The 24240-nt window shown below is 36.2% G+C and overlaps 2 protein-coding genes across 4 annotated transcripts in view; one reads left to right on the plus strand and one right to left on the minus strand.

Moving 5' to 3' along the window:
• The window catches only part of LOC145690851 (E3 ubiquitin-protein ligase Siah1-like), a 112352-nt gene extending 101317 nt beyond the window's left edge, over positions 1–11035 (plus strand). For both annotated transcript variants that reach the window (XM_081766215.1, XM_081766214.1), the window contains exon 2: positions 8513–11035. In XM_081766215.1, coding sequence (XP_081622341.1) covers positions 8513–9022 — 510 coding nt within the window. In that variant the 3' untranslated portion in view covers positions 9023–11035. The remainder of the gene's footprint in view (positions 1–8512) is intronic.
• Positions 11036–12489: 1454 nt separating this feature from the next.
• LOC145690854 (interleukin-1 receptor-associated kinase 4-like) overlaps positions 12490–24240 on the minus strand; it is a 119300-nt gene continuing 107549 nt past the window's right edge. For both annotated transcript variants that reach the window (XM_081766221.1, XM_081766220.1), the window contains exon 10: positions 12490–23326. In XM_081766221.1, the coding sequence (XP_081622347.1) occupies positions 23301–23326 (26 nt within the window). In that variant the 3' untranslated portion in view covers positions 12490–23300. The remainder of the gene's footprint in view (positions 23327–24240) is intronic.

Raw genomic sequence — 24240 nt, forward strand, 5'->3', positions numbered from 1 at the left:
AATTGAGAAAGTAACATTTGAGGAAATGAGACATATAACCCCAATTTTGAGAGACAAAAAGTTGAGAAATATCTGTCTTAAAAGCGATAAACTGTCCACAGAAATGGGGTTCTCAAATACGAGGAGAAAGGAAAGGGTATAAACAAAATATAAAATTGCAAAAAAATTCAAACTATTACTACATACAGAATTTATATTAAATAAACATGTACAGTTATATTGTTTAAAATATAACACATTTAAGCCTTCATTTCAACGCAAGAAGATTCTGCGAAGGCCACTAAAACTTGTATTTTAAGTGCGTTACATATTCATAGGGCATCAGACAGTTGAACATTTCAATTTTTATCACTGTCCACTTTCTCAAGACTTTCTTTTTTTTTATCGACGTGGGTTAAATCAAGATTCTCCCGTTTCCTCCAACATTGTATCAACTTCTTGATAATTCAGATTTAAGAATTATCCATCTACTTCAGCCTAACGGCTACCATTTCTGTTGGAGTGTAACGTCCCACGATTATGCTACGAAGCTCAGGGAGACATTATGATGATAATGAGCGTAATGAAGAAAGTAAGAAAATCCCGAGAAAACACATACGGTGTAGTGGCGGCTTTAGCAGGTAGGCACGGGCCTACCCCAAAATTCTGAAAAATATATAAACGCTAAAAGATACAATAAAGAGTAAATACATTTTCCACTATTTATATTAATTATTTAACAAATAGCATCGTCATTAATAAATCAAATGTGTATACGTATCCATAAGCGGGGGGAGCGGGCCTACCCAAAATTAAAATCCCACAGCCGCCCCTGATACGGTTTACTCACAGTCCACTTGGCGGAGCTGGAATCAAACCAGGGACCTATGCATCGGAGGCGAGTTCATCACGGTCCAATATGCCTACTTATTTGCCATAAATACGTTGCCCACATGAGAAAACACTCTGTGCGTGGGATTTTCCAGGATTCTCCAGTTTCCGTCCAGAAGGGACGTACGCAGGAATTTATTTCTGAGGGAGTCAAGCTCAATACGAGGACAAATTGTATTAAAATTTGTAAAATTGCCCCTAAAATTAGATAAAATTTGCATAAAAATAGTGATTTCGGGGAGGATCCGGAGACCCAGGACTCACACTCTACCTTCCACCTTCTTCATTACGATAGGGGCATGAGACAGTTTCTGCACCTTATAAATATACTGAAACTCCACTGCTAAGAACACAATTCAGAGAAAACAAGAGCACAAACACGTATTCATGCGAAAACTGCCAAGAAACGTACATCCACATTTGTTTCTTTTACTTTTGTATTTATATATAAATGACGTGTTCACTTCATATGCATTGTAATACAGTGCTAAATGTATGAAGAAAGGACGAAATAAATACAATACAATACATTACACCATTATTATCCATCTCTATCACTGTCTCCCTTAGCTTTGAAGCACAATCTTGGGACGTTAAATTTAAAAAAAAAAAAAAATGAAATTAAATCTGAATTTACGTCCCACAGTTGTGTCTGGTAGGCTAAAGGAGACAATGATGATGAGAATGAATGAGATAGTGGAATGATAAAAGTGAGAAGAAACGAGAGAACCCCGAAAAAACCCACGCACACTGTGTTTACCTACCACAAAGCCTACTTGTCGCGAGTTGGGATCAAACGAAGAGCCTTACGCACCAAAGGTGAACGCTCTACAACTGAGCTACTTGCAACCCCTACGTTAAATTAAGAACAATTGCGTACAGTACTATATGCAGTGTGCGAATTGACGGGGATGCCAGAGATTTCCCCTCTGAGAAAAAGTTATTCCCGAAATTTTTTTTATCCCCAACAGGGATCACGTTTTAAATTCTCTCTTATATAGTATACGTGTGTGAAGACTGGGTGCGTATATGGGTGAAATTCATCCCTTCCCCTGGGAAAAAATATTCAATTCTCACACTGACTATATGCTACAAATAACCTGCAAACGTGAAATGAAATGAAATGAAATCTTTAAGTTTAACGTCCCACGGTTATGCTGGTTAGGCTAAAGGAGACGGTGATAATGAGAGATGAGTGAAATGGTGGAATGAAGAAAGTGGGAGGAAACGGAAGAACCCCGAGAAAACCCACGAGCACGGTGTTTGTCCACCACAAAGTATACACTGCGCGAGCTGGGATCGAACCAGGGACCCCAAGCACCGGAGGTGAACGCTCTACCACTGAGCCACGCCGCCCCCCTACCTGCAAACGTATGTCATAAAAACGATTACTGGTGAGGAAAGAAGGAGACACCAATCTATGCTAGGTGATCAGTACAAAGTACCTCTGCATTACAAATCCAAAATAATAAATCACACTATTCTAACGCTGTTTCTAACTACATAAATGGCTTATGTGTTCTTTCTTTCCGTACATAGGTTATTTTGCACCTTATAACAAATGGCAAAGGGTGTAAAACATTGGCGTGCCTCCCCATTCTATTGTAATATAGTAAACAACATGCCCTACGGGGCTCTAACCCGCCTTCGCTTTATTGCTCCACTCACTATGTGAGTTGAGTATTGAGCTTTGGTACATAAAGGAGCCATTCCAGAACTAGGCAAGTAAACTAACGAGCTGTGCTTTCTGCAGTTTCTAAGCATAATTTATACTTACGTTCGAAAGCTGATATGCTTGTAGCTCCATTCTTCTTACGCCGCTGCCACATAGTGTGTATCCATACGCCACCTCAACCGCATCACTCTAATGCGTACTCACATCCATTCGCACGCTGCTACAACTGAAATCATTTATCTCGTTTCCTGTACAGGGTTTTCATAAAGTATGGACGGATTTAATTCGCTTATAATTTACATAAAAAGGCTCATATTGAAATCAAATAAAGTGCAAACGGTAGCGGAAGGATTAAATTTTTACCTGTAATCTGCACCAGCTCAGTTCATTCACCGCCACATCTGAGGTTGCCTCATCTGAGAACATGATGGCTGAAAGGAGAACGTCGCCATGTTCCAACTGCTTGAGCATGGCGTCACAGAAGTTGAACCGGATGTCCAAATCATGCAGATCCTGGACTATCTTGATTTTGTAACCTTTGGTCTTGATCGTCTTCTTGGCTATCTTAAACACGGTTGTCTGTGGAATTCCGAGTTCCATGGACCGTCTAGGAATCGACTTCTGTGGGCTGTTGACAGCGGCGTGTCGTGACACTTTCACAATTGTTACCGGTTGATATTACAAGTATCTCTAGTTTTTCAATATCAGAGAATCTAGTACTTTTTTTCTTTTAGCGTATCAATCATTTCAGACTATAGGCATTGGCAACGATTTTTTAGTGGGGGGAGTCAAATCCCACTTCATTTACCTTGATCTTTTTGAAAAGTGTGGCTCTTCAGGTTCTTCCATTTTTTACTAAATATAATCGAACCCGTCTCTCAATGATCTTAGATATTCTTCAAAGTCATCTATTTTTTTTCTGCAAAAACTTACATTTTTCTACAAAAACTTACTTTCTGCAAAAACTTGCAAAAACTTAAACTTACTGAATTTCCTTCTGTAAGATATTGAACAAGATTTCTTATCTTGATCCTATAACATAAAATAGTTCAAGTAAAAAATTGAAGTCAAAACTTTAAAGGGTTTGGTAGAATTTTGCTGCATGAACTCTGATTTGAGAATCTCATTCGTCGATGTTTTCGTCATGGATTTAAAGAGTCCTAACAGTTCATCTTTAAAGTTATACAGCACATCATTTATCCTACTTCTATAGTTCCACCTTGTGTTTGAGGCTGTTGGTATATTTTTGTTGACTACACAAGCCGGTAGCCAGCCCAAAAATGTAGGGGGGCCCGATCCAACCTTTTCATAGTTCATCACCATATTATAGTTCATTTGCAAACCTACCGTGAAAATTTTAGGGGGGAGAGCAAAAATTTAGGGGGACCCGTCCCCCTAAACCTCCCTGGATACAGGCCTGTGACATAGTCCAAAGTATTTGTTCTTTTTGAAGACTTCGAGAATAAAGAAGCAAGTCATGACATAGTTTTAGAAGAAACTTACACCCTTTTGCACAGTCAACGGACTTTTCTAACACTAAATTAAGCCTATGGGCATGACAATGAAAAAAAATAGACTTCTGTATATCTTTGTTTAACAAGAGGCTGCTGCTTCCTACCTCACCAACCATAACCGAAGCCCCGTCGTATGTTTGAAAAACAGTATTTCGTATTGAAAACTAGTCAGACTGTCAAACATAATTTGGGACAGTCAACCTACGGTATGATGAAGACGATTGCACAGTTCTTTTTCAACACCTCAAACTGCATCAAAGTGCAAACTCAACCAGTAGGCTAGAGGCTAGAGCTGGAAATTTGCTAAATCGAAAGTATTCTATACTAAATTAAAAACAAAATATTTTCAACTTAATTAGCATAAATCCTAAATAATAATAAATATACGAATTAGAAGGAGGGCCGGGAAACATCTTTACTTTTCTCTAATTATCATTACTATGAAATTGTATACTGTTAAGACAATGAAATAACTTTACGAATACGGAAATTACAGCCAAGTTTCCATACTTGAATTAGGAAGCAAACGAAACAGTATAGTTGAATCACACTGCCAGCTCGATCCTCTAGAGCGAGAGGAGAGCGAGTAGAATAAACATGCTGATATTATTCTAGATTCTCCTTGTTTTGACAGGGAACGTTCCTATTTTTTCCTGTTCCACTCAACCGAACGGTAACATAAGGGCCATTCCGAACGTCCAAATACGAGCGCGCTGGAGGCTTCTGGCTGGCACGCTGGAAGGTGCTTCTGGAGTGAATGACCGCTATCGGGATTCGCGTTACATCTGAAATCTACGGTATCAACAACAGTATGTTCCTATTTGGTGCTGGCAGTGTAAATGCGACATAGGCCGTCCGAACTTTTTTTTAAAGAAAAGAAAGAAAAGGAAAATATCTTCCCATGTTGATGATGAAATTTAGAGACATATGAAAACAACGAAAAACTGTCGGTTATCATCGGTTTACCGTTACCGCCGGTAACAGCGGTAATATGCACTACACGCCCCTGGCTGTTGATGATGCTTTCCCTTACCCTGCTCACTGTTGCAGGCGATGTTGGCGGCCTCCCACTTCGAGGACGGTCCAGGACGCTTCCTGTCTCCAAGAACTTAGCATGCCACTTTCGGATTGCACTCTCAGTCGGTGCCGGCTTTTTGAACTCTTTGGTGAACTTTCGACACACCAGAATTGGTGATTTTAGCTCTGCGTACCACAGAACACATTGCGCTTTCTCTTTCACCGACGCCATCTTTGATACGGTAAAAGAAAATAGTCTTCTCAGAGGAGTTTTTCATTTATTTATTTCTTTAAAAGACACACACACCAATACAGGTTACAACTTACTTTTAACCAGGGTGGAAAAAAATCATGATTTTTTAAATAAAAATCATTTTTGTTGATTTTTTTTATTTAAATCGATTTTTTTGATTTAAATCAAATCTTTCTCCTCGTATAATGCAAGTCGCGAACTGGAGAAAATACATTAGGAATTAATACTAAATGATAATTATACCATTTAAGTGAAAGTGTTTTGGTTTAATTTTGAAATAATTCCCAATCGTTAACCTTTTTCAATCCCAAACAATGTTTCTTAAGCATTAAGGGAAAAACAAACAGCAACGTTTATCAACATGAAACTTTTCTTTTCACGAAAGTTACTGATATTTGGCAGGGGTATATTTTTAAAAAATCGGAAATAGCCAGCGACACGAAATACATGTAAAGTACATAAATTTCGCCTAAAATTAACTAATTAACTCTATGGCCTATGGAACCCGGAGGTTCAATGCCGTTCACGAAAACTCTCCACTGACTTCTATCCTTAGCCAACTGGATCCAGTTTCTACTTTGTATTCCTATTTCTGCGAGATCCATCTTAATATTGTCATCCCATCTGCCCCTAGATCTTCCTAATGGTCGTTTGCCGATTGGTCTTCCAGTTAAGAATTTGAAAATGTTCCTATTTTCTTCCATCCTTGCTACATGAACTGCCCACCTGAGTCTCCTAGACTTGATGACCCTAACAATGTTTGGTAAACCGTATAAATTATGTAGTTCCTCGTTATGAAGTTTCCGACATTCCCGTTCCTCTTGGGTCTTAATATTCGTCTCAGGATCTTGTTCTCAAATACTTTCAGTCTACGTTCTTCCGTCATAGTAAGCGACCATGTTTCGCAACCATACAGAACCAGGGTGTCTACCAGTCAGGGAAAGTCAGGGAATTTCAGTCTTTCAGGGAAAAATCTTTCCCAGGCTGTGAGGGATAAAGGAATGTCACTAAAATAGTCATAAATTACAGGTAAATGAATTGGTTCGTTTGTAGGTTTGTAGAATATTGTATAAGCATATAAACAATGATGAAAACTTACAGTTCACATTAAATATAAGTTGGGGGCGCGCTGGCTCACTGGTAGAGCGTTCTCCTCCGGTGCTTGGGGTCCCTGGTTCGATCCCAGCTCACGTCCTGTGTAGTTTGTGGTGGACAAACACCGTGCTCGTGGATTTTCTCGGGGTTCTCCCGTTTCCTCCCACTTTTTTCATTTCATTTATCTCTCATCATCACCGTCTCCTTTAGCCTAACCGGCATAATCATGGGTTAGATTATGCAATGGAAAGATTTCATTTTCATTATTTAACTATAAGTTACTTTTCGTGAGTTACACTAAGAAAAAAAGAATGACAGAGTCAGGGAAAATTATAATTTTGCCAGGGAAAGTCAGGGAATTTAATTATGCTTGCTTGGTAGACACCCTGAGAACAACAGTCGTATATATTTTAATCTTCAAATTCCTGGAAAGAATTCGTGACAAGAGATTTTGAACTGAATAATAACAAGAATTCCCTGCTTTTAGTCGACATTTTATTTCTTCGTAAATATCGTTTTCGTCTGTTAATGCTGATCCTAGATATTTGAAAGAATCCACTTTATCAAAAGTATTATTCGATATTTTAACGCATCCAAAACTTACCATATTACGATCCCGAGGAACTTCTATGTATTTAGTACATAAATTTCGCCTGAAGTTTTAATTTCTTTTTTTGTTTCGGAAAGGGGATCAGGCCCCTCTAAATACGCCCCTATTATTTAGAAACAAACAAATAGACGTGGACACAAAATAATTTTTGTCTTAAATATCCATGGTGATTTCTCCGTTCGAATAGTTAACGATTATGTTACGAAGAGAAGAAAGCAGGATTCTTCCGTTACCTGTTCAAAGTGGGATTTTCCCTAATCATCCTCTGCATGATACTCGTTTTCATACTGTGCTGTACATACATTTGAGTCTCATTGTACTATGATTATTATCTTCCATAATCGAAATAACAGAACAGAAATGGGATTTTACTTATTTTCACTTTCAATTAATTTATTTCGGAATTTGATTTAAATCAACGATTTTTATTTAAAAAATCAAGTGATTTAAACCTTGATTAAAATCGTGATTTAAATCAGACTGATTTAAATCAATCCACCCTGCTTTTAACAGTCAACATTGAAACAACAATGGATGGAATTTGGTAAGAAACTGACCCTTGCCCTCCCTCTCCCTCTCTCAACGTGTTCAGAGTTGCCGCTTATCTAACAGTGTTGCCAACTAAAAAAAATTAATCCTTCCGCTACCGTTTGCACTTTATTTGATTTCATTATGAGCATTTTTATGAAAATTATAAGCAAATTAAATCCGTCCAGTCTTTATGAAAACCCTGTATATTAATTACGCTCTAGCAATATTACTCCCCAGTAGAACATAGTCATATTATTTCGCCCCGTTACCGTTACTTTTTAGTCGTCTATGATATTGCAAATCACGCACTATTCCATTCTCATTTTAAGAAATGAGAAAATCTCATAAATGGGAACCTGAAAATTTGCTCTGAGCTCACACATGAAAACGCGTTTGAAAATAATGGGACATTTTTCTCAAATGTGAGTAAAGATTGCTTATTTTGTTTTGAACATGCATTTTTCTCATTTTTGAGCAAGGAAATTTTTTAAGAGTGTACTTTCTACGACGATGGGGCTGCGATGGCTCACAACAATTTTTATAGAAGGAGTTTCGCTACGGGCATATAGTTTCAAGTATTCACTAACTACCTCTATAAAAATTGTTGCGAAAGTACCGCAGGATTCTGAAACATGGATACTAGGGTAGCGCACATCTATTGACATTTTGATCCGATTACGGTAGGTGCTATAGTTTTGGAGCTATGGACCTTTAAAGTTCATTTTTCATGTTTTCGGCAGCCTATAACTCCGAAAGAAAGCATTTGTGCACCTGGGTTGGTGTATACTTTTTGTTTTCTCTTGGTGGCAGGAATCACCTCCCAAACGTTGTCGGTATAGTTTTGAAACATTCTGTATATTTTGTGTAAAATGTATTTAAAAATTTATTGTATTTCTTTCTGTAAACTTTGTAAGGAAAGTAATATTTTTCATATGTTTCTTTCCCAGAGCCGACGTTATCATAAGGATGATTATGACGACACTGAATCAGAAACTGAATCCGAATATACTGATTCAGAGGCAGAATCCGAATATGACTCAGAAGATTCGTATGAGGATAATGATGATGAGCCAGAGAAAGTGTATCATTACACCAATGCTAAAGGTAGGAAGGCAATCATGAAATCAGGAAAAATTAAGGCCTCGAATAAGAAACGTGGCGACGCAGCGTTTGGGAAAGGTGTCTACTTCACCCAAATTCCGCCAGATGTCAGCAAGAAGACGATCATCAGAAACAATTGGGATGACTCACGAAGTACAATGGAAAATGCACAGGACAAAGTTAGATACTTCTTTGAATTAAACAAAGATGATTTACCTGACATTGAGAAGTGTAGAACTAAGAGCAAAAGAAGAGATACGTGGGTTGTACCTCATGACGTCTTTCTGGATGAATTGGAGGAATACGCCGTTGGCGAAACAAACACCAATAGAGTTACTGAGTACTACAATGACTAAATTCACTGGTGTTCAATGCACAGTTTTTGTTGCTCTGTTTTGCTTTTTTGTGAAAAAAAAAAAAATTAAGAGTCGCACAATTATTTAGCACTGTAGCATATAACTGTAATACTGTATAAGGGAAGGCGAACATAGGTTGAAACTCGGATAATAATCTCAGATGGTAGACACATTTTCCCCTTTGTCTTTAAGAGTAGAGAAATGTAACTGCATGATAGGTAACAGTTTCTATTGAAGGCAAGTTTGACTATGGCTGCTCGAGTTTTGTTTGCTTATTTCAGTAATTACTTTATTCTTACCAGCAGACAGTATGCGTATAATAGCAAATAGAAACTTTGATTTCTGAATTTTACAACTATTTTTTTTTTTAAAGTGCAGTAGATAGTTCATATGAAACAACTCATATTTTCTTGCTTCACTGGGGTGAGAATCGATTTTGACAATTACAAATTAGATAGATAGTGTGAATACAGAATGCCAGTTCAGTATGAAAAATTGCGACGGGATCTGGGTTTCAACCTATAGTTCAAGATCAATAGGAGCAAGGATTCTATCGTTGCTATCACTTGTTATAGCAGCAATAGGTAAAATAAGATATATGCCCGTTCTTTATATTTTCTTCGTGTGTGTGTTTCTCTTAATCTATTTTTATCCTCCGACAACAAAGCTTTAGGATAGAGCCGAAAACTGCGAAATGCCAAGATTATTCAGCAATCAGAATTGGAAGTAGTATATCGAGGTGATCGTTAAAACTCCTGACCATGTTACCATACTGGCTGCGTTTGAAGTTTACAAAGAGAATGAAGTTCGACTTAATGTCAAAATTGAAGCGCTTGGTGGATAAAGGTGGTATGTAAAATTTACTTTCATAACTTTGTCCCTTAACATACCACCTTCATCGTTTCTAAATATCTGCACTAGGACGAGGACTCACCAAATAGTGTGTTAGGTAGCATGAGTAGCATATAACGCGTGCATGAATAGCCAGAATGCAACATTTCGAAAAAATGTAACATAACACCTTTATCCTCCAAGCGCTTCAATTATATTTTAAAATGCACTAATCTGTGAAACTCGCTCGAACACACTGTGGTATTTAAAAATAAAATACTGTTCAAAATTCATACAAGGTACATTTTTTTTTCTAAATATGTTAAACAGACGAATGTGACCGAGTCATGTTCATATGATTAACGTGATGAACAAAATTCGTAGAAAATAAACAAACAAAACAAGTGCGTATGGGTATTACCTTAAGATACTGTTTTTTTTTTTCCAATACAGTAACTGATACATTTTATCAAGTGCAACAGGCTATATATTAATCTAAATTATAGTCATATATTTTATACAAATAAATTTAGTAAAGTGTCTTTTCGAAAATACATAACTACTAGCCAATGTCTCGCAGATTGCCAATTATTAGAAAGTCAGTGCCTGTCACTGTTTTTATTCAATCGATTTTGTTAGCTTGTAATGAATATTTACACACATTATTAAAGTAAACATTACTAAAAGGTGTAACCTAATGCAACATTTATATTTCATACGTAGTCTGTAATAAAGATGACGAATGAAAATCTCACAAGACTTATGGTTTCCGCAATTTTTATTCAAGGACTTATCACTTGCAGCATAGTAAAATAATTTTTGCTGTTGTGTGTGTGTGTTTTTTTTCGCACAAAAATATTATGTTCACATTAAATATTACTGATTTTTTTCTGTTAAAAAATGTTATGTATTCCTAAAAGAATGTATTAATACGAAATAGAATATACGTTTATTTTATTGGCCCAGCTGGATCTTTTTCCGTTGCCAGTACTTTGTTCTTTGATAGTAAGTTTATATTGGCAAATTTACAGAAGTATTCATTCTGGATCTGGAAGTTGTGTTATGAATTGTTCACCTTACTATGTATTGTAGCAAGTTCAGGTTTTGTTTTTTTGTATGTGTTTTCTTCTGTGCACAAATAAGTCTCGAGAAAAACACAAATAAAATTTCTTGTCAGTCTAAGTGTATAATTATTTTCTCAGCTATATGATATCCATTAAAGTGACGCAAAAATACATATAGCAAAAGCATACTCCATCACTAAGTTGGCCCAATCAGCCTTGAGGAGCGTTTTCATCTGTTCTTTACTTCCGTTAGATGCAAGCGATTTTACTAACAGTAAATAAGCTATGAAACTGCGCATCGTAGGAAATACGCCACACCCGCGTCAGGGTACAAAAATTCTTAATTCAGAAGCATCTAGCGCTTCTCTTTTATTTGCTTTGATGCTCCACGAAGTAATCTGTTTAACAGTACAAGCAGTTAAATATTATTAAAGAGGAAAATATGTAGAAACGGAAAACCAATCAGGCTGTACGAGAAGCTCATTTTTATGTTCTGTGAAGAAAAGTTCACTATTACAAGGCTGAACTGATGGACTGTCTCCAAGAAAAGGAAACTCATCACATGTTCATCTTGACACAATGCAGTATCGTAAGGGGTGGGATGAGCTGTTTTGTTAGCAACTATGAATGTCATTGTTACTGGGATAATGAAATGCACCGAATGATTGAGTGTTCTTGTTATGTAAAGAGAGTTTCCACAGTAATCAACAAAAAGATGGTTGATATCGAAGTAAGGTTCGAAGTATTATTCGTGCAGATGAAAAATATGGAGGACACTGAACAAAATATCTTAATATATATCTTGGTATAAACAATTTTGCATTCTTGTCTCTATTTTCTTGTTGTCTGTCTACCACCAGCGCTCTGAGTTACAATATGGATACAAACTAATATACTACGAAACCGATTACTCAAGTACCTACTATTAGCTTTTACTAATATGACGAATAATTTGTTTCGTGATCCAATGAGAAATGTGGGCGCTGGAGAAGCAATAGCAAGCAATGAGGGTCAGGGTGCATAGACAGATGTTACGGGGGAAAATGTATACACTATAGATACGGATTTATTAGTTCACTGCATGCTTATCTTACCTATAATTGTACTGTAAGCAACAACACTTCTAAATGTTGTTTCTACGTTACTTGTTGACTTACATGTTTGATCTCTACAGAAAGAAGTTCCTTAAATATTAGGCTACTCATTCTTTATACATTAACATATCTCACCTCTAAATTTTCCGAAAAAAAGACATCCGTATTATTAACCTCTTCCACTATGATTTATTTTCTAAATTTCCTGCCTCTATCTACCATTTATTTTTCTTTGTAAATTTTTTCAATCAAATTATTTAACTTTCAAAACATCAACATAGTAACCCTACGTAATGCTGCAATAGTTTAAATTTTATGATGAGTATAGCTCGTCATTCTACGATTCGGCACCGGGAGGCCATCACGAGGTAGACTCATCATTTCAGTGCAAGGGGCTAATTTGCATCAAATAAACAAGCTCACCATCTATGAACGGGGATACTCTTGTATGATATGGAAAATAGACAAAAATACTAGAAACTAATATAAAAATATATTTATTTTTCTATAATAAGATATATAAATAAACATATGAAATACATATCTTGAAATCAATAACTCTTATGTATAATATAATATCTATATTATATATATTTGAATGTCTCAACAATATAGGCACCTTGTGATGAAATTTAATCGCAAATAATAAACTGTGCACATGTAAAATAATACTCAATGAACATTTGTTTCATATTTGATGAACGTTTCTTTACGTTATTAGCGTATCTTTAACTTTACAAAATATGCTATGTCATTCTTAGTTTCATACTTCCAAATGTTCACTGAAAGGAACCTCCAAATATCCCCTGCAGTAATCCTCATATACTTGGAAAAACATTTTCTCTTTAAGAAAGCAGACTCGATTCTGCAGTTTATTTTAACAACAAGCAATCAAGTTCATTCAATTGTATAGTTCATTTCAAAACATGACGTCCTCTGCACTAGGAGAATTCGTACAACTCATTATCTTAACATTGAATAAAGTACGAAAATTGGAAGTACGACCCTTAGTTACAGACCTACTAACATCTTATAGTCATATCCCCAATATGGGAATATAGTTTCCCTCAGAAGAAGGCATATAACGAGGACGGTATGTTTTGAAATAGACTATAAGTGACACCATGAACGTATGCGGTACGTACAATCGTCAAGTAGGTTACATGTGTCTTCACTATATACATAGATATTAAACCAGGGCTAGACAGGGTTAAACGTAAAAGCACAAATGTAGATGTCAGGAAAAATTTCCTGGCTTTTCATTCAACAAATAAATCCAACCCTGTACTATTCCGGAAGTTAAGCCGAATTGACATCTATGTGCAGTTGGTCAGTTTACGCAATCCGAAACGAGAGAGAAACTAATAACATTACCATCCCATTGTAATCCAATGACCACTTAAAATCAGCATGAAGTGTTGATCACCATAAGTTTTTTTTTTCTCTCTCTTTCCTAATTTGAGTGTATCTCAAGTTTTCTTTTGCTTTAGTCCACACGAAGTATGCCATTCAGGAAATGGAATGTTCAATAAATAATTTATTATAGTTGTTCTTAAAGTCATTACCATAGTATATCAGCGGTGTGGCGGTGAGTTATTCTTACACGTTGCTATTGCCTAATTAAACTCAACACGCGTCGAAAATCATCATCAGGTGTAACGATAAGATTAGGAATTTGGCGCACCTGCGTGGACGTATTTCGACACTGGTGTGTACAATTACCCCAGCAATGATGCAGCGTGTGTTTAGGTGCACCGCGGAGAGATGGGAACTCTGCTTCGATATGGAGGGGGTCATGTCGAACTGCTGTGTTTTCGTTCACTTCAGGTGTCTACATTTCATTTGAATTCAAGTCCTCCTTCCCGGAAATGGTTCGGGACTTTTCGGGTACCCTGTATATATGTATTAATACAGAATATATGCAGCCAATAAACATACAGACAATAGATACACAACTAATTTCAGTTCTGTACTACAGGCAAACTTTTATATCGTCAATCTTACATATTCATATAAAAATACCATATTTTACAACACATGTTCAACACATACATATATTGTTAAAGGTCTTTTAATACATAACGTCTACTCAAAATTATAACTACAAACAGACACATACAATCTAACAGCATGCAGAAAACAAATTAATAAACTTCAATACATAAAGCGCTATGTAACAAAATATTAATTCGAATTCCTTTAACATATATTGTATATTTACTCTTCATACACTCTCTTATCAATATACATATATTAAGCTATTTACAAGGAATATATGTTAATTTTCACAGTTATATATTATTTAATACCTATCTCTCGTTATTTAAAAGAATACTTATTGAATTCATATTTGTACAGCAATTTATGGACATAAGGCAGGCTACTGGACATAAGCTGGGTTAAAAAAAAATATTCTTTTCTGATTAGAAGCTAACGTTTCCTACACACTGCAGGAATACGTTGATTTCACCTCTAGCGCATGGACTTTGCCGTGAAGGATATGCGTGCTGTGAAAGTATGGGATCTACATCACTTCCGGTAGAACGAAATTGTAAATGCTACTCTGAGTTCTACACATTAAAGTGAATGAAAAAAAAAAAAAAAAAAAAAAAAAGAATTTGAGAAAATATTCTGACAAATTGGCACGAAACATATCCAGCACGTTTTCCTTGGCCCATTTTCACCAACTTCTCTGTTGTGTTAGTTCATTTCCAGAAAGGAGTGTAGGAGTGTTTCAGCTGTAAAAAAATAAATATGAAACCTTTTCAGTTTGACGTCCCACGGATATGTCGGCTAGGCTAAAGGAGACGGCGATGATAAGTGAATGAAATGGTCAACTGAATAAAGTGGAAGAATCCCGAGAAAATCCACGCACACAGTGTTTGTCTACCACAAAGTTCACTTGGCGCGAGTTGAGATCGAACCAAGGATCCCATGCACCAGAGTTGAACGCTCTACCACTGAGCCACCGCGCAGTTTCAACTGTGTTTTGCTCAGTTTTGAAACACTGCTAGTGTAGCAGCATGAAGTGTACTCCCTCAACATTTACTTTCCCATTCAACGTACAACTATTTGCTTTAAATAAATATACGTGTTAAACAATTCTTAAGGGGGAATGTTATGTTAAAATCAATATATACAAAATTAAAGGAAATCCGTAAGAATTGCAACTAATTCTTAACATTTTATAGTAAGAGATAGTTCGTTCATTTGTTGTACTGGAAGATGCACAAAGCTTATTTAATGGAACTCATTGACTACTTTCAAATCGTTATCCTGCTTAACAAATCACATACATGTATGGAAAATGGCTAAAATATCATCTGAACATATAACATGACGAAAAAAAAAAAAAAAAAAGAAGTTAAATTTAAGCATCAAAGGCGAAATTTTACTTTATTATACTGAAAGTTCAAAATTTTTTAAAATAAAATGTTTTAACAAATTTAAATGGGGAAAAGGGAAGAGACCTAAAAATAATTTCGGAATTTCGAACATTTCGTTATACTGGCGTTGACTAGAGCAACTTTCCTGCAACTATGTTAAAATATTGTTTCGAGAACTTGTACTTAAGCTACAGTACGGAAAGAAACACGTGACTGTACATATATGCAATGTCACAATCGAACTACGCCTAAAACATGGATATTGGTAATGCACGCTATAAGATACATATTAATAATTAAAATAAGCACTAAGTTGTATCCCAAATGAATGTTTTTTTCTTTTATTTATATAATTTCAAGACCCTCTCTGAAATCTTTCTAAATAACTTGTCTTGTTGCTGCTAATCGTTTTCTTGAATGTTCATCCACGACGGGGAGATTTTTGTAATGCCAAAACTACGAATCTGACGTAGTTTTGTAGTTTGTGGAACTTCACACATCTTCACTTTTCGGCTTCTTTCAAACTCTTTCCTTTAAATGTAAAAATTCGTGTGCATATCAGAAAAAATACAAACTGTTTTTTTAACATTTGCTAAATATTAATTATAAGATTAGCATATCGGGAAGAGTTCCTACAAATACAAAAATTGGTGTTTCGTCTGATTTGTAGTTTTGTTGTTAGAAGAATCTTCCCCGTCGTGGATGAACATTCAAGAAAGCGAATAGCATCAAGACAGAAGTTATTTAGGAAGACCCAGGAGAGGGTCGAAATTATATAAATAAGGGAAAAGAAACATTTTCGGGATACAAGGTTAGTGCTTATTTTAATTATGTATATAATATAATGCATAGTTGCTGGCACAAACGCTTGGAGACAGAACTACTTCTCCTAGAAAATGTGTCTGCCACAAGTGAGAGTTGCTCCTAAATTCCGAAGATGCGTTTACACTGAAACGATGCATTTACAGTTTGATAATTCAGACAGTCAGCCCAGTTACCATGCCAAATGTAGTGTCGTCATAACAATAGACCAGGTATGATTTAAATAGTCCATTGTCTATTACAATTTCTTATGCTCCCAATCAATAATTCAATATCTCATAATAATTAAAATAATTTTTAGAATTTCTAATAGTGTACTTCCGTTGTACTAAACTGTTTTAAAAAGGAACTCTAGTTTCCCATACATTGACATAGAGAAAAACTTAACTATTTAAATTATAGGGAAACGCTTATAGTCAATTTGGCACATATACACCTTACTTCTTCATTACAGCAGAAAATCTCTAGTATTAAGCCGTTTCATAAAAAAAAATATACATATATATAAAATAATGAGAGGAATAACCTACTATTAGTCAATTAGCAAAGAAGAAAAAGTACAAGCAAATGTTCAAACTGCGTAAAGATGGCTTGCGAGTGCTAACCTGAAAGCTATGTCATGTAGATCTTCTGTTATTCTGGGTTTAAAAAAAAAAAAGTTTCTGTAACTATCTATTTTTCAAACACGACTTTCCCATATTAACACAAGGAATACAATTAAAAGCTATTTCACTGCTTCACTACTTTATGTGCCGTTTAGGAAATGCAAACTTCGATTCAACGAAGAAGAATGAAATGTTACAGGCCGTCTTACTGGCATTAACTAAACGAAATTGTTTTTTAATACTAATAATGTGCACTGCACATAATACTGTCTTAAAACTAACATTTTATTAGCACCAACGAAGCAAAAGTCATTAAAAAAAAAAAAAAGATTTGTTCCCATATTGATGAATGCGTACGAAACACAGGATTCATTTGATTTTATAAAATATATAAAAATAGTACACAAAGTATTTACTCCTAACCACAAAAGCTCCCTCTTCTCAGTCTCCTCTTCCGTAGAAAGTAGACCAAGTTCAACGAATACTGAAATTACATGAGATCTTAGATCCAGCTACTCTATGATAAAAGGGAGCCTTCGTTCATATTTCTCCAAAACTACTATCACTAAATTTACTCAAATATATAGCCTTCATACAGTCAACAATTTATCATATAACTATCTTAAACCTTGCTTTATGTAAATAATATTGGTTACTAAACTACAGGTACAGTCTTTAAAAATTCCCGGCCATTTTTTGCTATTTAAAGAAAAATATATCTTTTTATGCATATTGGGTACGGAAAATTACTGCTGGCCTTGGACCTGACTTATAGGCAATAAAATTATGTTATTGTTGGCTATTGTCTTCCTATTGTTATTAAACGAATGCAGCATGAAATAGTTATTGCAAAGTCACGATATTTTCACTTCTTCTACAAACTTTGTACGACGGGTGTTCAACAATTATTGTCCCTGATATATGAGGAGGCAAGAAAAATCATTGTGCTTGTAATATGTTGTACTCTAAAATTTTACAAGTCTGTGTGTCAGAGTACAAGCCAATGCCACTGATATTGCTTCCGTTCTCTGTGTTTTGCAGGTAGCAATGCATCCGGAGTATGAAAATGGAGTAAACTCGAGTGCGTGGCATGATCAAATACTTTCCAAATGAAAGGCCTAGCACAACGGATGCACGCTGATATAGTTAGTGTGTTGGGTGACAATGCCCTCTCTTACCAAGTAATAAAAAAAACAGTCTCGTATAGTAGTAGTTTGAAAATGATACAGCTCTTACACATGCTGTGGAACACTGGCTTGCTGACCAACCGCAATTCTTTTTACAAGATGATTATTGGGGAAAACGGCGGTTCTGCGCCACTGCCCGATGGGGATATCCACAAAAAAAAGTACAAGCGACTCGTATATCAAGAACGGTGCCAAATATCGCAAAAAATGACCTCAAAAACGACGCCGAAAGGGCCAAAACTCACCATAAACATACATGAGAGCTGGGCTAAACTGACAGCCAGAAGAAAAAGCGAGTAGGGGCAGCCAAAATGATGGCTGATAGGTCAAATGAGAACTGAAGCATTTCTTATTGGGGACCCTCTGAATGAGGACTGGATTTAAATAAAAATCTAGAATAGGGATCTAACAGTGATAACCAGAATGGTGGTTAGATGGTTTAAATGAAGACAGGAACTAATATAACTGGAGATTGAGCTTTACTATTCTTTTTTATTTATGTTTCAACTGTGCGTTTGTTGATGCCACCTAAAGAAATGGTTTAGAATTTAGGATTTAGATTTCTGGGCTTTTGGCATCTAAGGCCATGTTAGCCCGTCACGTATGAGGGATGACGTCTCTCGGCGATCACACTATCCTAGGAGAGAGAAGGAGAAAAGGATTGGGGAAGGAAGGAGACGGCCTGGGATTTATATGTTAGGTACCACCTCGGCATTTGCCTGGTGAGGATGAGGAAAACCCAGGAAAACGTCATTTAGGATGACTGGCCTGAAAAAGCTTTTTACACTTTTTCGACCGAGTGCCTCTACCGGAAATCGAACCCGGGGCCGCAGGTGTGAGCGTTAGCGTATCAAGAAATGGTCTCTGCACCTATACTATATTAAAGGGTCTCTCTTCAACAATGCTACTTCGTCTCTTCTGAGCAGCCTTCTATTTCTTTCTTTGAACATTAGTTTATTAAATAATTGTTTTTGGAATAAACATATTTTATTTTACCTAACGTTTCGCAGTTTCGATTGCGCAAAAAACGTGAATCCTAATTTTAACCAAATATTGGTAATATTTAAATGAAAACCAAAGTCTATCAACGACAAAACCTTACAGACATATTAATGCAGAGCCAAAAGTAGGCGATACTCGCAATATTTTATTTATATATAATTTTATATGCAAGATCCGAATTTCTCAGCACAGCGGAGAAAAAGCATTGTATTCACTTTGAAACAACTTTCCACTCTACGCGTTGTTGGATGTAAATCCTGTCTCATAGAATGGAGGTAACTCAATCAGGTAATGAACACAATCTAGGAAGTAATGGGATCTGTCAGACCAAGAACGGTGCAGAACTTGCTCTAGATGAAACACAATGTTGAGCAGTATTTCTCTAAATATCTACTCATTGAAAGTTTGAACGTGCACTGTAAGAGATCAATACGTGTAGCAAGAAAACAATACACACATAAATAAATGAACATTATAGCCATGTTTAAACAAAAGAGTTTCTTGAGTCTATTGTTCACGAGCCACATTTCAATTCTTCTTCCCCATTCAAGATACTCGTATATGTGATCTTAATATTACGGTGACGAATTTAAGGTATGAGCCTGTTACATTTGGAGGTGAAATAACAAACGTGATATTGATGATCAAGGGCAATGAAGATGGGATATAAATAGCCGACTATTGGGAGCTATGACCGTGGAAGCTATTGAGAGTTACGAACTAGTATCGTTTTTATCCAAATGACGTACATTCAATAACCTGAAAGGAACTGAAGAAGGACGCTGGAGATGGCTTTATTCATCCGCACCATTCTGATCTCTATATCCAGTATGATTTTAAGACGAGATGTGGGTCTAACGTTCGATGAGAATGCCAACATTAAGCTCGGTGATAACTATCTCGTATGTGTTTTCGCAGGTGGAAATTCGAAAACATGGCACGGTTATTGAAGGTATTGACTACTCGGGAAGTATGCACACAATCGTAGTTACATCAAAGTTCTGCAAACATGAGCCAGAATTTTACAAGGCTGGAAGTCTAATCACTGCATGCAAGCTCCTTACGAAAGATGACACGGTGCTATTTCCATTACGTCTACTGCTTGGCTTCTTCAGTGACTGAGAGAGGGAGATCTGCAAGTGAAATTTAAATGAAGTGCGAACAATAATATGCTGTTCTACCGATGCAAATCCAAAAAGGCTGACGGAACGTTGGACATCACGTTAGCGCATGCAGAGAAACTTAATATTAAGAGCATGAAGTTCAAAATGCTGACTGTGCAGTACGAGGAGTGCCATGCCATAAAAATCAAGATAAATATCCTCAAGAATCCACACTCCTATTGAGTTTCATACGATCAATAGATACTAACGGCATATCACAGGAACCTACTTCGAGTTTGATGTTTCCACGCAGTCCAATAGTTTACAACATGACATGCCTGGCTTCCTTGTTGTTGCCTTCCAGACCGAGTGTGTGCATAGTTATCAGCAGTACGCTTCCAAGTTTGATTATTGTATTGTCAAGAACATTTACTACAACAACAGCCGAAACAAATCTTGTCTACAGAAAACCCTAAGATAGATTTCAGTCAGCATAGCTACCTGAAAGCATATGCGGCATACACTGCATTTAAGCGTGTAATACAAAATATGTTTTATTCAGCAGAAGAATTCTCTGCCAACCGCTCTGTGTATGTCAACACAAGCAAGCAAAAACAAGTGACGATTAATGATCGAATATCTATGTGGATTGTTGTTGTAGACTTCGCTGAAGCAGTTTTCGATGACATCTTATGCAGTGTTGTACTTACTGCTCCTACATTTTATAATAGGACATCACAAATGAACTTATAATACGAACATATATACACACGAACAAAAATGAACTAACAATTTTAACATCCCTTCCTCCAATAGACTAAGAAAAAAGAAAGCTCTGAGGTAGCCAAAAGAGGAGATATAATACGCACGTGGTATACAATTGTTCTCTCCCTGTGTTAATAGCACGGAAGCTCGGAAAGAGGTTGAGACTGAGACGGAGAGGCAGGAGTAACAGACCTTCCGAGAGTCAGATCGATCCTGACGCAATAGTAAACCTTTTTTGTGCGTGGATAGCTGAGAAGTTTAAAGAGTGGGGTAAGGGGAGTCAAAGTTATTGAGAGTAGGGATTGAGACTTGGTGCATGTATATTTATGCTAGGTTTTTACCCTTATTGGGTCGTTTTTATTCTCCCATAAGGTTTTGCGATATCTGGTTCTGGCACAGTTCTTGAGATATGAGGGGATCGGGATCGTACTTTTACAGGTTTGCGCGAGGGAGATCAAAATTGTAGCGAGAAGTTAGACTCTGTACATGTATATTTTATGGTGGGTTTTAACTCATTTGGAATCGCTTTTGAGGTTATTTTTGCGATATCCAGCACCGTTCTTGAGACATGGACGACTCGTATGTCTTGTGGATATTCTCACCGGACAGAGACGCAGCTACTAAGGTGGCCGACGTGCATATCTTTATGGAAAAATAAATTTCCTTTTATATCAGGGACAATAATTGTTTAACACAACCGATACAGCAAAAAAGCTCTACAAAGTATTCTCACGATACCAAGTAGAGGTAAAGAACATAAAATTCCCGAGGTAGAAATAAATTGATATTGATTTATGAAATTCATATACCGTATTTACTCGACTGTAAGCCGATCCTTCTTTATATTTTTTCTTGGTTCAAAAAAGTCTCCTCGGTTTAGAATCTATATCGTTAAAGTGACCAGTAAAGTAGACGACATCCTTTATCGGCGCAATATTATGCAGGATTATTATGAAATTGGAATATTTATGTTGAAATGTTCTTAAATTGGACTTTGAATTCAATCATTTTTATTTACTTCTGAAACACCATATAGCCATGTTATTTTGTAAAGTTATTCTTCCAACTTCGTAATCTTGTGGAATTAATCCACAAGTGTATTTCTTTTCCTCTACAACCGGTTTCTTAACCTTTTAAGTACAGTGACTGGTTCCTTTGACGTCAACTACGGATTTGTCTTTCAAGTGATTGAAAACGATACGTGAAGAGTCATCGTAAGAAGTGACGATGCGAAAGTGAATGAATGAGGTTGTTACATGCAGATGGGAAAGGATCGTTTCTAAAGTCCCCAAAACTGAGCTATAGTGTAAGATGAGAATATAAGTTCATCACCGCTGATTAAGTTACGTAATCTTCTATAGAAAAGATTCGAACAGGATAGCATCGAGGACCAAGCTTTTTGTCGCTCTGGCCAATTATATTGTTGCCATTTTCGTCATTACAATTGGAGAGCCACAGATGTCTGTCTGGCTAGAGACTTCTGCTTCGGTTACCATCTGCTACCAACATACAGAGGGTGATGAGTGGACGTCCGGGGGATCATCGCTTCAAGTCAAGGTGTTTGAATAACCTTTTCTTTAAGTTATATCCTTTTTATTTCTTCCCCTGAATTAACCCCTTGTCCATCACGCCAGTTTGTCTATTTTGTAACTGTTGAATTTCATTTTAATGCAACCTAGGTATTTCGATCCCAATTAACCACCATCCCCGAACTTGCCCTTTCAGAGAAATATGCGTTGAATTAGGTTACGACAACCGTACCTGCACAATATTAAAAAGTAAAAGTAAAAAAAAAAAAAAAAAAAAAAAAAAAATCGCCAGAAGCCACCATAAGCAAGTTTCCGCCATCGTGTAGACTCGGTATTGCTAAGTCAGTAGATTTTCTAATTGTAGAAGATTTGTAAAGATTCAAAAGAAATCGTCGGTCGTAAGTTGAAAAATGTTCGATCTCAAATGTGCTTAACGGCACTTTAAAGTCCTCTGTACGAAGACAGTGATGAAGACATCGGTGACGATGAAACTCAAGCAGAAAATGTATTTTTTACGCTTTGCATGCTTCATTAATACATATACATATATTCTATTTTCGTTTTTGATTTCCGCGGGGTCGGCTTATAGTCGAATAAATACGGTAATACGAAAGATCCTTGACATCTTAACAAGCTAGGAAGCTACTTAATTTAGTTCACACAGTCACTTTCCTTGCATGTAAGGACACAGGTTTCCTTAGCACATGAAGTGAACGTTACAAGCTGAAACTTTCACAGACGATTGATGCTCTTAATAAACCATTGATTATCAATATGAAAGGAGTTTCTTTCTTGCGACACTTTCTTCATTGATTCATCCTTCACTGATTGATTACTTCAAGTGCTACGTTGAGGCCAATACTCTTGCAAATACAGTAAAGAAGAACGGATTATCCATCTTCTGCGCAAACAGTCACTGAAAGAAGACAAAAGCAGTTTTTAAAAACTCATTTAGAACTATATTGGAAATCGTAGAACATGTTATATTATTCTAATGCAAAGTAAATAAATATCGTATTAGACTGCCTACACTTTTTTTTTCTTTGAGAATAAGTCAAAAAATACTCAGATACAGATTTTTTTATTATTTCAATTTTAGTACATTTTCTCAGCTATTTTGTGTTCTGTAGTATCTTGCTTCGTTTTTCGACCTACAAAAGTATTCTATTTACGTACAACTGAGTGACCCAGTTTGAATACAATCGCTTTACATGTCGTTTAAGTTGTATGCTTTTCTCTGGTTGCGCATGTGCTGTAGACATTGCCACATGCACGTGCGATTCTACATTCAGTTCAGCATTCGCGAACTCAACACAATATATTCTTTACTAAAATATCACTTCATATTTTCAAATAATAATATGGAGTGATTATTTTTTCTTCAAATACAGAAAACGGGATGCGTCTTATACGACAAAAATATGGTAAATGTTTTTACAGAATTTAAAGTCAGAATTACAATGCACACGTGTGCAATTAAAAATATACTATTAAAATCGTTATATCATTTTTGTGTACATGCCCTACCTCGCAAGAAAGTCCAATATGTAACGTTCATTTAAGTTAATTTCCATTGTAGACCCATCTTATTTCTTTAATTATGTCTGATTTCGTTTTCTTTCTTTTCTTTTTTTTTTCTTGTTCATTTCGTTATTGTAACCTCCTACCGAAATTCTTCTAGCTACCCGTTCTTTCCTTGGGCCATCTAGTATGTTCAACGATTCTCATAAATGTTCGACCACCTTTGACGTTTCTACATTTTGTATTACTTCAACACAATTTACAACGCAAAAACAATTTACAATGCATCAGAATAGATAACAGCAAAAT

This window comes from Thermobia domestica, chromosome 7 (genome assembly GCF_964235325.1).
Source record: "Thermobia domestica chromosome 7, izTheDome1.hap1.1, whole genome shotgun sequence".
NCBI lineage: Eukaryota > Metazoa > Arthropoda > Insecta > Zygentoma > Lepismatidae > Thermobia > Thermobia domestica.